This window comes from Engraulis encrasicolus, chromosome 18 (assembly GCF_034702125.1).
Source record: "Engraulis encrasicolus isolate BLACKSEA-1 chromosome 18, IST_EnEncr_1.0, whole genome shotgun sequence".
Taxonomy (NCBI): Eukaryota; Metazoa; Chordata; class Actinopteri; order Clupeiformes; family Engraulidae; genus Engraulis; species Engraulis encrasicolus.
The window spans coordinates 25749317-25763177 of record NC_085874.1 but is presented as its reverse complement, the minus strand read 5'-3'; the positions used below and the strand labels follow the sequence as shown (position 1 = coordinate 25763177).

Below are 13861 nucleotides of genomic sequence, written 5' to 3'. Positions count from 1 at the left end.
TTGTGGGCCATCGGTAACGCAGCTGCTTCCTAATTGAGAGGCCCGTGTTCGATTCCCACCGTGCGCAAAGACGTTAAGGCAATCTTCAAAGGAGCTTTATCGGACATTGATTGTCATTTCACATTGTAAAAATATAAATTTGCTGGAGTGTTTCAGATTTGAACCCGGCGCGCTCACATATTATGCAGCGCACCTGCCCACTGTGCCATCTACTACACCATCTTCTCCTTGAGAAGAATTGCTTGAACTTATCTTATTATCAAGACAGTAAACGTTTTCTAAAAATGTGCTAATTATCAAAAAATCCCCCGAAATGAAAGACAATGTAATTATTGGAGTTTTAACAGGCATTACCACCCCATGCACTGTTTTAATAGGGAGACTGGTTCGCTTTTATCTCGCAAAATGCTGGCGGGAAAATGCGGAACGGTCTGGTTGTGACACAGTTTCCTGCAGGTTGAAATTCTTTGAAACACTGATTTATTTAGCCTGATGTTAAACCTGGGAGCTACCAGGTTTGACTTGGAGCATAAATTACTGTGGCAACTCAGCTGAGTTTCAGGTTAGCAAGGCTGATGGAACGGATCTCTGTCTAAAAATAGCGTAGTTAACCGACTTGAGCTCGGATTTGGGGTTACCGCCGTTGATGGAATGGTCCCCTGCAACTCCTGCAGTTGCTTGTCCCTGTTGATGCTTGTTGCGAGGGTCGGCAGGGCATACTGCCCATGTGATGACACACCCTTGAATTGGTTGACCTAAAGTTCGCTGACGTCTGTGTACACACATTATCCCACACCACTAAAAAGTTTGCAGTGCACCCCACTTCAACACTTCCTCTCCACATATCGCCCCCACACCTCACATGTGATGTGCTATGTAGATCAAACTGGTGCCAGCTCATAGTCTTGTTCCAAGTTGTGTTCGACTTTAAATATGCTGTGCAGATGAAAAAGAAGTCATCAGAGCATCCTCAGATGTGGAAGGTAGTTTTCTGTCTTATTGGGCAAGTGCCAGGACTAACTTTTTGACGTCATGTCTTCTTCAGAGTCAATATAGTGAAAGTGAAAGAAAGCCCATTGGGAAATTCCTACTCCCATTGTCATTGTGACACAGCACCCCACAGCACACAAGTGCACACTGCACACAACGAAATTGCATTTATGCTTCACCCGTGCAAGGGGGCAGCCCTCAATGGCGCCCCTGGGGAGCATTGCGGCGGGACGGTACCATGCTCAGGGTACCTCAGTCATGGAGGAGGATGGGGTAGAGCACTGGTTGATGACTCCCCTCATCAACCTGGCAGGTCGGGAGTCGAACCAGCAATCTTTGGACTGCAAGTCTGACGCTCTACCGGCTTACCCATGACTGCCCATAATATGTTATGTTATAATACTTACTGCCCAATATGTTTAAGAACGCTGTGTTGGCACCATCTGCACACCGTGACAGCAAGTTCTGCAGTCGTCGAGCAACAAAATTCGGTCCGTAACGCACCGCCTAGTGACTACATTGCATGCTTGTCCAGCCTGGGAATTCAAAAAGTCAGAGAATGCGCGCACATCAGTAGCACAGGTGCTGACCCAAACATAGGAGAAAGGAAAATAAAGGTCTGCAACACTTTTTGATGCTACCAAAAATTTAATGGCACGACGTTTCGGACTCTCAGTCCTGCATCACAGTGCAACTGTGTGTGAGTATGAAAAATAAAATACACTGATGCACCCCGATGGTATCTAAGGGCCGCCCCCTCTATATTACATTACATTACATTGCATTTGGCAGACGCTTTATAACCAAAGCGACTTTCAAAAGAGGACATAATCAAGCCAACATCACAAGCAAATACAAAGTGCACAGGAGATATACAGAACAACAAGTGCAGTTGCAAAGAGGGGTTATTTTTATTTTTTTATAGAGAGTAAATAACGCGTACACACAAACACACATACACACACACACACACAGAAGGGCTGGCTATACGGGAATGATTTTCTATGCCAGTGACAACGTTCCCCTGGACTAACCATATGAAACCCACCAGAAACGTGGCCCAAAACGAGTTTTTTGAATAATGGGTTCCAGAGTGCGAAAATCGAGTAACGCAGGCATTTGCGTTGCCATTGTTCCAGGCGAAACGGATTTGTTTACATCTGCGTCACAGCCACATGGCCAAAAACAGTGAGGTATCTTCACAGTGACCACTAGCTTTGCGCACAACATTAATTCCATGCACAATGGCATCATCAGACAACTGTTTGTGTGGACTGTGGAGACTCTTTCATTTCTACCACGGTCAATATTTTACGTTTCAAACTGCCCAGTGTGGGTCACTCGTGTTCAAAATCTTCAAAAAAAAACCCTGACTAACACTAAGCAAAGCTTCATATTATCTTTTAACTGCGCACCCAAACAGTTATCAGCAATGCATATTATTTATATGTCACTAGTTGAAACAGGCGTAATGGGCAGAAAGAGAAGGAGAAGCGGTGAGCGCGCAGCAGCCTCCAGAGGAGGGAGAAATACCAACACCTATATTCAATACCTTAGTTTAAACTTCTCAAATGAAAAAAAAAGCAGCATAAAGTGTAGAACACAATCAACAGATGCCTAAATGGCAATGATTCGCTACTCTAGTCACTCCACAAGCTACACAAGGTGCCACATGCGCAAAGCTGGTAGCCTATTTTTCCACGTAGCACTCACTTCAGCATAATGAAAAATAACAACTATGCGATGCTGGTTTTGAAAATAAGTCGGCTAGCAGCAAATGCTAGTACACATGTTGGGATAAGAAATTCCTTTAGTAACTTGACATAGCCTACTTAACTAATGAAAGGAGTAAAGACATCAGACTTACAACTTCGTGAGGGCCAACCAGTTATGTAGACTGTAAACTCCCTGGTGATTGTTCTAATGTCTTCCAAAATATTCCAGAAGTTGCAGCATGCATGCTTATTCTTGTAAGAGCAACTAAGCAGCATGATTCAGCACAGTCTGTTGTTTTATCTAACTTGTCTCTGTGGCATCTAGTAATGTTCAATTATGCAGCTTGCACATTCTGATATTCTGAACCTGCTATATGTTCGCGCGCATAATAAAACCGTCTTTCGCTTTTTACAAAGGGGGGAAATTACGATATTTTTTTTGTTAAACTGTCCGTCGCTTAAAATGGACATAACTTCGGAATGGGAGAGGCTAGAAATGTATCGTTTTTAGTAATAAAAAGCTGAGATCTTCAGCTTTTAAACAAGCCATGGCATGTGTCTGTAGATCTAAAACAAAATTTGCTGGGTCTGTTAAAAAAAATTGAAACTTTCTGGCACTGTCAGAGACTGGTCTAAGGTCCCTGCATGACAGGTCATTTGCATGATAAGAGTATGGGCGATCACGGCCATTAGCGAATACTTTGTTCTCAACAACTTCACATAAAGAAATGTGTATTCTGAAGCAAGCCTGTCGTTGTCATCAGGACCTGATTTTTTTTACTGAAACATGCTGTATGGTTGCAACTTAATTGCAACTCGGATGAAAAAAAAACCCGCGTTGCGGTGTCATCTGGCCGAGGCCTAAACTAAACTAACCATCATGTCAGGAGTCTGCCCTGGGGCAAGGCCAGCTCAAGCATTAGTCTAGTAGATACTCTCGAAAGAGGAAGGTCTTTAGTACCTTCTCAACACTCCCCTAGGGCTCCCCAACACCCCCTGGGTGGCTATAGAGCCCCTGTTGAGAAAAACTACTTTACATGAGTGCTTCTCAACCCTTTTTGAACAATCGCCCCTGCACCTCACAACATTTTAAATGGACTAATGCCCCCAATGACAACTAAGCAACGCCCCCTCTCAACTGTATTCTTCTCAACGCCCCCTCGTACTCCCCAACGCCCCCTGGGGGGCTGTACCGCTCCCGTTGAGAAACACTGCTTTTAGATGGTTCCTCCCCTATGAGAAAATTAATTGCGAGGCTAATATTTAACAGTTTGATATTGTCTGGAGTTCTAGCCATGAAGTAGTACCCTGCACAGGTAAAGAAATCATTGCAGTCTTGTTGCGGAATAGCAAGGAGGTGGCTCGCTTTGACAAAAGACTGTGCCACAATGGTCCGGCTACTCGGTGACTGCCAGGGAAGTGTTGTAGTGCAGCGGTTCCCAAACTTTTTTCCTTGCACACCCCCATGTACATTTCAATGTGGTTCGCGCACCCCCTAAGCGAATGTTTAGGTGTGCTGCCTGACGGTCACTGAAATATGGCTTCACTGCACAAATCATCACACATTATGCAGTCATTTGGGGAATCCTCATTTCCAATAGACCTGATGTTTCTTCCAGCATACAATTCGCCATACTACAATTAAAAACTACTTAATGGTCGTTAATGCGGTATACTGTAAAAAACACACTTATCCGCCATTGCTTTATTCAGCTCGCGCACCCCCTTGTGGCAGTCCACGCACCCCCAGGGGTGTGCACACCCCAGTTTGGGAAACTCTGTTGTAGTGTATAATGGTAGGGTTTCATCAGTATTCAGCAGGTCGCTCTCACTGTGTCGGGACTCGGGCCGGTGGCTTACAATTTCACACTCGGCCGTCCCTGGGTCGATCTCTCCTGTTTTCTGCTTTACTCTTCTTGGTCTTCCCCATGTTCTCGCTCTCTTTTTTTAAAACAGCATTAGAGACAGTGTTTGGTTCAGTCTTTTGAGACTAGCCACTGGAGCTGTCGGGAATAGATTAATTCATCTGAGCCGACTGAGTAGCTTGTGGACATGTAGCGATACAGATGGCGGGGGGAAGGGGCAGAAGCATCACCATGGAAAGAGGGAAAAGGAAAACAAAATGTTCTCTGAGGTCACAGATAGACATGAGAATTAAAAAGGCTAATTTCCATCTTTTCCCGCTAGACAGGTTGATCCCTTAGTCCATTTTAGCCTGTACTTTTTGGGAAAAGGTGCCCTCTGCCTATTAAAACCTAAATATCACTGCATCTGAAGCACATAAATACATTAAATATTGTTTGCAGTTGTTGTATTTAGAAGCTGGGAGCCTCATTTTGCATTAGAACAAGTTCATTCAGCTCTAACATGCCCATATTTTAAATAAAAAACCTCAACTCTCAAGAACCTGAATGCAGCGCATATGTCGCTCCAGGCTAAAATGGGTTAAAAAAGAAAAAAGCAGTTGCAATTGCGAAAAACCCAATGTGGATTCTTGAGCCCTCCTTGTGTCTCAGTATTTGTTTTGCGGAGATCTTGGAAGTAAAAAAACATGAAAAAATGACAAAAACTGAGACCCAATCCAATCCAATCTCTTGGTGTGTTGCAGGTCTGTGCGGTGGTAGTGCCTCAGGGAAGACCACAGTGGCCAATAAGATCATTGAGGCACTAGATGTCCCGTGGGTAGTGCTCCTATCCATGGACTCTTTCTACAAGGTAATCTCATCTCATCTCCTGCCTGCCAAACTGGGATTTTCAATTAGGTCCCACCTTTAAAGGTTTTGAACTTTTTAGTATGTATTGATATAAAGAAACTGATATAGCCTAAGCGTTTTATGTATTTTGTCGTTGATTTTGTAAACATCATATGAATATTTTCTAACTGTATTGGCCATGATTTAGCCATAGCTGCTGAACTGGCAATAAATGGAAACAATCAATCAATCAATCTGCCAAACTGGGAAAAGGGTCACATGTACTCAGATGACTTGTCTAGATGACTCACTCACTCACTCACTCACTCACTCACTCACTCACTCACTCACTCACTCACTCACTCTCACCATTGAAATGGTGGTCTGTTGCACCTATTCATTTTTTTAAAACAAAAAGTACTTGGGTGTTCTGCAGTCTTTTCTGAGATGCAGTCTTTGTGCAGAAATGTCCACAGTGTTTAGGTATTCTTACGGTGGATGACGTCACCATATGACAGTTTTACAAATCACTTCTTAGTACAGCTGCAGAAGTGTTGACTGAGAGTTAGGCAGCTTAGCTTGCAGGGCTGGTTCTCTCCCATGCTGTTAAAAAGGACTACAGAGTACAGCTGGCTTGGAGAGCTCGATCAAACACAAATTTTTGTGATGGAGTGCATTCTGTTTCCCATTATGTTTCATTAGCGGATTGGACTGGTCTGCCATCTTTATAAGACAAGGGTTTGTGAGCACGACAGCAGGGCAGTGGAGCGTGGCTGTGTGTAGGGATGCACCATACCACTTTTTACATTATGTACGAGTACATTAATGTCTGTACTTGCCGATACTGAATACAGATACCGATACTTTTACCCACAACATATAATGAAACTGCACAGCCTTTTTTCCACCTGTGATATTTGTTTTACTGTCCAGTTTCTTGTAGATTTAAAGGCCAACTTCCGATAAAACTCAGTTTTACTCACTCCTTTCGAAGATCGGACGGTCACCCCAAGTTAAACTCACTTGCAAGGCTCTCATAGCGGCGCGTCAACTCTCCTGGCTGTGTTTCCCGGTGTTTCCCAATTTACATCAATAATGCAGAGAAACGAGCGAATCACGAAAGCCTTTCTGTGTTTCGTCACGTCGAAAGAAGGCGTTGCCCACAAAGGTTTATATCGACCCATTTATCTAAAAACATGTCGAGTATTTTTTTTCTGCTTGTTTTCAAAACAAGCAACGTCTGGTGGTCCGAAACATAGCTTAGCTTAGCTATCAGCTGGTTGCTACTCTCAGGTACACACACAGCACAAAGCCTCATACATAAAGCCTGCTCACTCCGGTTGCTCCGTGCCTACAGCTCGCCTAGGGGTCGCTGTCGAAAGAGCACAGCCCTGAATGGAGCCTGCACGCCTCCGTTGGCGCCCCTATAGTGCAGTACCACCCGGAGAAGTGGCGACTCTGTTTCCCATTACATTCTCTCCCAAGGCTGGAGGACTGAGCCAATCAGAGACGCGTTTCTTTGAGAGCAGGAGGAGTGAGCCAATCAGAGACGCATTTCCACGAGAAACACGGAACACTCTCTCGTTTCTCCACAAGCCACCTTGCCAGCTTGCAAAAACGTCTTGAAACAAAGCAACCAGAACGTTTTTTAAAACAGGACCAACGCGTAACACATTCAATAACAATTGGGAACACGGCAATATTAATTAAATTACGTTGAGAGGCGATCTTTAAACTTAAAGTGATACTGTCCCATTTTTGGAAATAAGCTCATATTACACCTCCCATTGAGTTAAATAATTGAGTTTGACCTTTCTCCTGTACTTCCAGCCATTCTCTGAATATGGCCGTGCAAATTTTACCTCTATGCTAGCAGTTAACATTGAGTCCTATGAGACCAGCTGGCGGCTAACTGGTCGCATAGGAGTCAATGTTAACTGCTAGATTGGAGGTCAAATTTGCACTGCCGTACTCAGAGAACGGATGAAAGTACAGGAGAAAGGTCAAACTCAATTATTATTTCAAGGGGATGTGTAATATGAGCTTATTTCCAAAAATGGGACAGTATCACTTTAAGTTAGCAAACGTATGAGGCAGCGCTTTGTCCCCTATGTTGCTTTCAAGTCAATGGAACGTGATGAGATGTTGCATTGTTTTATGTAATAGCAGTATCGTTGTCTGGTATGATTTCGGCAAGTGTTTGACGAGTACGAGTACGAGTACAATGAGCCAGTATCTGAGCCGATACCGATACCAATATCGGTATCGGTGCATCCCTAGCTGTGTGTGCAACGTGCCTGATCCCCTTTGTGCCTTAGCTTTGCCTTGCCTCGCATCCATCTTAGGTCTCCGCTGGGCTGCCATTAATCCAAATTTCGAACTTTAATTGCAGAGTCTCTCAGCGATTAGCAGGCACATGGCTCATTCAAACATTGGCCACCTTCTGCCCCCTGCCATTCAATTGGCTTTGGGTATTTTATTTTTTACTGTATAGGAAACAAGAAAGAAACAAGTTGTTGCTGATTTGTTGTACAACGCCTGGCAAAAAGTATGGAATCACCTGTCGTGGAGGATGTTCATTGAGTCGTTTTATTTTATAAAAAATAGAAGGATGAAAGATGTGACACAAACCTCAAGTCATTTCAAAGTGCAACTGTCTGGCTTTAAGAAACACCAAAAGAAATCACAAAAAAACATTTGTGTTAGTAAGTAATGGTTACTTTTTTAGATCATGCACAGAGAAAAAAATATGGAATCACTCAACTCTGAGGAAAAAAATATGGAATCATGAAAAACAAACAAACAAAAAAAGCACTCCAAAAGCTTTTTTGAACCATTTTTGGATTTTAGAACAACTTACAGTCTACAAACATTCCCTTCATAATTTTTGCTCCATTTTATCTCTGATTACAGTGCCAGATCATCTTAACGAATTGGAGCCTTGCCATTGACCATGTTTTTCAAATTTCCACCACAGATATCGTCTTGGATTTGAGTTCAAGGCTTTTTGTAGGCCATGACACTTGACCTTATGTTTTTATCTTTAAAGAATGTATTCACAGGTTTTGCCAATGGACACCATTACCATTTCGAGAAATGATTTCATCATTCTGAAGCATCCTTTCAACTGATTGGATCAGAAAATTGTCAAAATTTCAATATAAACTTGAGTATTTATTGAAAAGGCATTGGCAACCATCTCCAATCACCTAAAACAAATGGGCTTTACATACAGAGACATTCACGGATATCTGAACTTACACATGCACCCAAATTGGAAAAACAACAATGCAATGGCCCATAAAAAGCATTCAGACAGTTTGACTGGATGAAAGTCTAATTAATTGATTAATTGTGAATCCTCTTTGAACAATTTGATGCTGGAAGTGTTGTCTGGTGCACTTATTACATGGGGTTGATGAAAAATGAAAATGAGGATGACTGACTAATGAAAACGTACAAATGTCCACTGTCATTGACAATAGCCTATGGGGCTGCATGTCAGGTGAAGGCACTGGGGGGAACATGACTGCATTACATTTTCAATAAATGCACAAGTTAACGTTGTTGTTTTGGACACTTTTCTTATCCAATCAATTGAAGAGATGCTTGGAGATGATGAAATCTTTTCTTGGGATGTTAATGGATCTTTACTTGTCATACTGTAAAATCAGTGATGTCATCCATTGAAGAAAAACATATCGTCAGCTTACAAACAGTCTGGACCTCAACCAAATGAAAATCTGAGGTAGACGTTTAAGAAAATGGTCCATGACAAGGCTCCAACCTGTAAAGCCAATGTGGTAACTGCAATCAGAGAAAGAGTGAGTAAAATTGATGAAGGGTACTGTTTTTCATCCAGTTATGCCATTCCTCAGAGGCTGTGGGTTGTTAAGAAGCCCAGAGGCGGTGCAAAGAAGTCTTGAAGCGTTCTTTTGTCTGTTTATTTTTTTCCTCTGAGTTGAGTGATTCCATATTTTTTTCTCTATGCATGCTCTAAAAAAGTAACAATTACTTACTAACTTAATTGTTTTTCTTGATTTCTTTTGGTGTTCTTAAAGCCAGACAGTTCCCCTTTGAAAATGACTTGAGGTTTGTGTCGTATCATTCATCCTTCTATTTTTTATAAATTGAAACAACTCAATGAACATCCTCCACGACAGGTGATTCCATACTTTTTGCCAGGGGTTGTAGAACAACTGATTGGCTTTTTTCTTTTTTTTTGATTTCCCAGTTTTTGCATTCTTAGCTCCGGTTGGGGAATTTGGAATAATTTTGAAGTAATCTCCAAGGTTACTTTTGTTGTCCTTCTGACAAGTGTCTTGAAGGGGCTGGATATTTGTATCTGATATTTCTATCTTTATCCCTAACCCTGGCATGATGACCTTTCGACCTTGCGGTCTTCCTCAGAGGAATCTTTAACGAACTAAAGAGAAGAACAGAGAAAAAAAAATCCAACGGAGTGTGCAAACCTTTTTTCAAAAAGCATCTTTTTTTTTCTTCAGCACCTGGGATTGTGTCCAAGCTAAACCACAATTGTCCCTTCTTTCTTAAACCTATTTGCAGGTGTTGAGCAAAGAGGAGCAGGAGCTGGCAGCCAAGAACGAGTACAACTTCGACCACCCCGATGCCTTCGACTTCGAGCTGCTGGTGAATGTGGTCAAGAAGCTGAAGAAAGGCAAGAGTGTCAAGGTGCCAGTCTACGATTTCACCAGCCACAGCCGCCGCAAGGAGTGGGTAAGTAAGTGTGTGTGTGTGTGCGCGTATGCGTGCGTGTGAAAAAGGACAAGAGCATCAAGGTGCCCATCTATGACTTAAAGGGACACTGTGAGATTTTTAGTTGTTTATTTCCAGAATTCATGCTGCCCATTCACTAATGTTACCTTTTTCATGAAAACTTACCACCACCATTAATTTCTAAGTATTCATTATGACTGGAAAAATTGCACTATTCATACATGAAAAGGGGGATCTTCTCCATGGTCCGCCATTTTGAATTTCCAAAATTGGCCATTTTTAGCTGCAAAAATGACTCTACTTGGACCATACTATTTGTTTATTACTTAGTAAACTTTCATGTAAAGATCAAATTTGGCAATAGGCAGCCCAGTTTCAATGAGCAGCATAGTTGCAGTACCTTTTTTGATCATTTCCTGCACAGTGTCCCTTTAAGCACCCACTATTACAAAAAGCCAGAGTTTGAGTCCCAACTCTACTCCCCTTTGCTGATTTACGCAGCATTTGCCCACAGCAAATAATCAGCAATCATTATCAACTATCATCAACATGGGTGCAGAACTTCCTTGTTTGACTTTTGCCCTGAAGAAGGCCAGATAAGGCCTAAACGTGTTGACTATTTTAAATTGATCAAACATGATCCAGCCTTATCATTAAAGAGGAAGATTTGCCTTGGATTTTTCATTGCACTCCGTCCATTGTTCTATCAAAGAGCACCTTCAATTACAGACTTTCTGGATTAATACCCAAGCCCTCCAAACCCTTGTTTCTTAGTTCAGTCACCAATCATCAGCCATCCTTTGTCATACATGTCAATTTATTGCGTTTTGGAGGTGTGTGTGTGTGTCTGTGTGTGTGTGTGTGTCTGTGTCTATGTCTGTGTCTATGTCTGTATGTGTCAGGCGTGGCCTAATGGTTTGAGAGTTGGTCTTTCAATCTAGGGGTTGCCGGTTCGAATCCCCCCTGACCTCTCCACCCATGGCTGAAGTGCTCTTAAGCATGGCACCTAACCCCACACTGCTCCAGGGACTGTAACCAATATCCTGAAAAAAATAATAACTGTAATAACTGTAAATGAAAGCGTCAGCTAAGTGTAATGTAATGTAAAAATATAGTGTGTGTGTGTGTGTGTGTGTGTGTGTGTGTGTGTGTGTGTGTGTCTTGTGGGTGAAGTCTAAACCGTATGGTGTGTTAAATTTATGCATCTGCAGTCATGTTTGAAATGGTGCAATTGTAATTATTTTGCTAAGACTACTCCTATTATTATATTGGCTGTATTTATATGGATAATCCATCCATGTTGACAGGGTGGAACTATACAGACTTTCCAACTTTTTTGCATTCCCCCCTCCACACAATGGTCTGTTACATCTCTCCAATTGTGAAATTGCAACTGTTACACATAAAGAAGAAGTGAGACATTATTGAGGTTCCAGTCCTGTGAGTCTGGCTGGCTGGCATAGAGAGAGGGACAGTGACAGGGACTTTGTGTGCGTGTGTGTGCGTGTGCGTGTGTGTGTGTGTGTGTGTGTGTGTGTGTGTGTGTGTGTGTGTGTGTGTGTGTGTGTGTGTGTGTGTGTGTGTGTGTGTGTGAGTGTGGCTGGCTGGCATAGAGAGAGGGGGGCAGTCCTGTGTGCGTGTGTGCATGTGTGTGCGTGTGTGCGTGCGTGCGTGCGTGCGTGTGTTAAAAAGAATGACTCTGCCAGGGCTTTTATGATGCCGCATCTCTCAATGCAATTTCATGGCTGATGGAGCCAAAGCCGTTTCCCTTTCCCCAAGACTCGAGTCGGCACCCAAGGTGTTGATGTTGCTTCAGAGACACAGACTCTTTTTTTTTTTATTATTATTATTTAACGATTGTTATTCAGGTGTCGTGTGTGTGTGTGTGTGTGTGTGTGTGTGTGTGTGTGTGTGTGTGTGTGTGTGTGTGTCTGTGTGTGTGTGTGTGTGTGTGTGTGTGTGTGTGTGTGTGTGTGTGTGTGTGTGTGTGTGTGTGTGTGTGTGTGTGTGTGTGTGTGTGTGTGGCTGGCTGGCTGGCTGGCTGGCTGGCATAGAGAGAGGGGGACAGTCGTGTGTGTGTGCGTGTGCGTGTGTGTGTGCATGTGCGTGCGTGCGGTAATTGTATCTTTGGGCTCTGTTCTGAAGCAGTATAAACTCTAAAACAGTAGGCTCTTGCAGGAGGCGTCCGGGCTGCAAGTGTTTTATGGCCCCTCGATCTTAATCACCTCCTCACGAACCAGAAGCGTGACTCGCTCCCCTCGTCAGATGGCGGAATCTCCGGGGTCACCTTTCTCGTATCTTGCGACGATCCGCAGTCTCTTAAAAAAAACGCCACGGGTTCAGGGAAGCAGGTTACGATCCGATGGGATGGGATGGGATGGGGTGGGGGGTGTCGAACGTGAAAGGTGCTGCTCATGTTGCACCCATATAGCCCCCTTTTGTGCTCTTGGCCACACGATCGATAGGAAGACGAACTGTCCGCTGACGAGACACGGACCACCCCCACCCCGCCCCAACCCTCCTTTGGCAGACCTTCAATGGCATCGTGAGCACTGCAGGCAGAAGCACCAACATGACAAGTAGGCGAGTACATTTAGGGTTTAACCCCAAAAAAATTGATACAAAAGGTTTTTTTATGGATTCTATTACTATTGGACCTGCTAAATGACATACTAAAAATCTAGTAAAATCTGACTTTGGGAAATGAGTTTTTTTCAACATGGCTGCCATAGGCTTATTATAAGGGTCAAGAGACACTCCAGGTGAATAGGCCAAAAAATGTAGCTTGCCGATATCACCATGAAACTTAATCCGGTGATTACTCACATATTTGTGAGAAAACAATTTATTGCAAGTTTTCTGAAATGTTATGTTTTAATATGGTAATTGGCCTACCGTATTTTTCGGACTACAAGTCGCACTTTTTTTCATGGTTTGGCTGGACATGCGACATATACTCTGGTGCGACATATATATGTTTTTTTTTTCTCCACGGGAGAGCACTATGTGCGCAACTAGGCCTATGTTGTGTTGCCTAATACCACTGATAGAAAAAATGTTACAACTTAGCCTACCACAACAAAAAATAGCATTTACAATGACGACTGAATAGAAATATACCACCCAAAAGAAGTTAATATAGCCTACTGCTGAGTTCAAGCTGAAAGTAATTAAATATGCAGCCGAAAATGGCAATAGGGCAGCTGAACGAAAGTTTGGATGCAATGGAAAACTGTTTGGGGACTGGAGAAAAGCGGAGGAAAATGTGCATGTTGTGAAAAAAAAGCAAAAAAGCTATCTGAAGGTTCAAGGCCCACGTCTAGAAGAAGAGTTGAATACAGGACAAATGTGTTCTCGAACAACGCGCGCGCTGCGAGTCAACGGTCTTGTTACGGGCTCCATGACATTGCCAAAGAAACGAATAGGACTTTTTACGGAAGTCAGGGACCTCGTGGATTTATCGCGTTATGCAATGCAATCCCCTCTCGTGGATTTATTTGCGCTATGCAACGCAATCGCCTCTCTATCCGAGAACGAGCGTCTGTGTTATTAAAGACAGTCAGCCGACTTACAGGTGAAAATCGGTCATTTCCGCGAGATTCTGACAAACGAGCACAACGTAACACTACCATAGGCTACACAACATGGATGAAATCCCCCTCACCTTTGATACCGTCATGGGCTGAAGTCTCAGAAAAGGGGGTAAAGAAAGGCGTGCTCTGGAGA

General features: G+C 43.1%; 1 protein-coding gene across 3 annotated transcripts in view; it reads left to right on the top strand.

Annotated features, from left to right (window-relative positions):
• The window catches only part of si:ch211-243j20.2 (uridine-cytidine kinase-like 1), a 40269-nt gene that overhangs the window by 3126 nt on the left and 23282 nt on the right, over positions 1-13861 (top strand). For all 3 annotated transcript variants that reach the window (XM_063223341.1, XM_063223339.1, XM_063223340.1), the window contains exons 3-4: positions 5314-5420; positions 9965-10135. In XM_063223341.1, coding sequence (XP_063079411.1) covers positions 5314-5420; positions 9965-10135 — 278 coding nt within the window. The remainder of the gene's footprint in view (positions 1-5313; positions 5421-9964; positions 10136-13861) is intronic.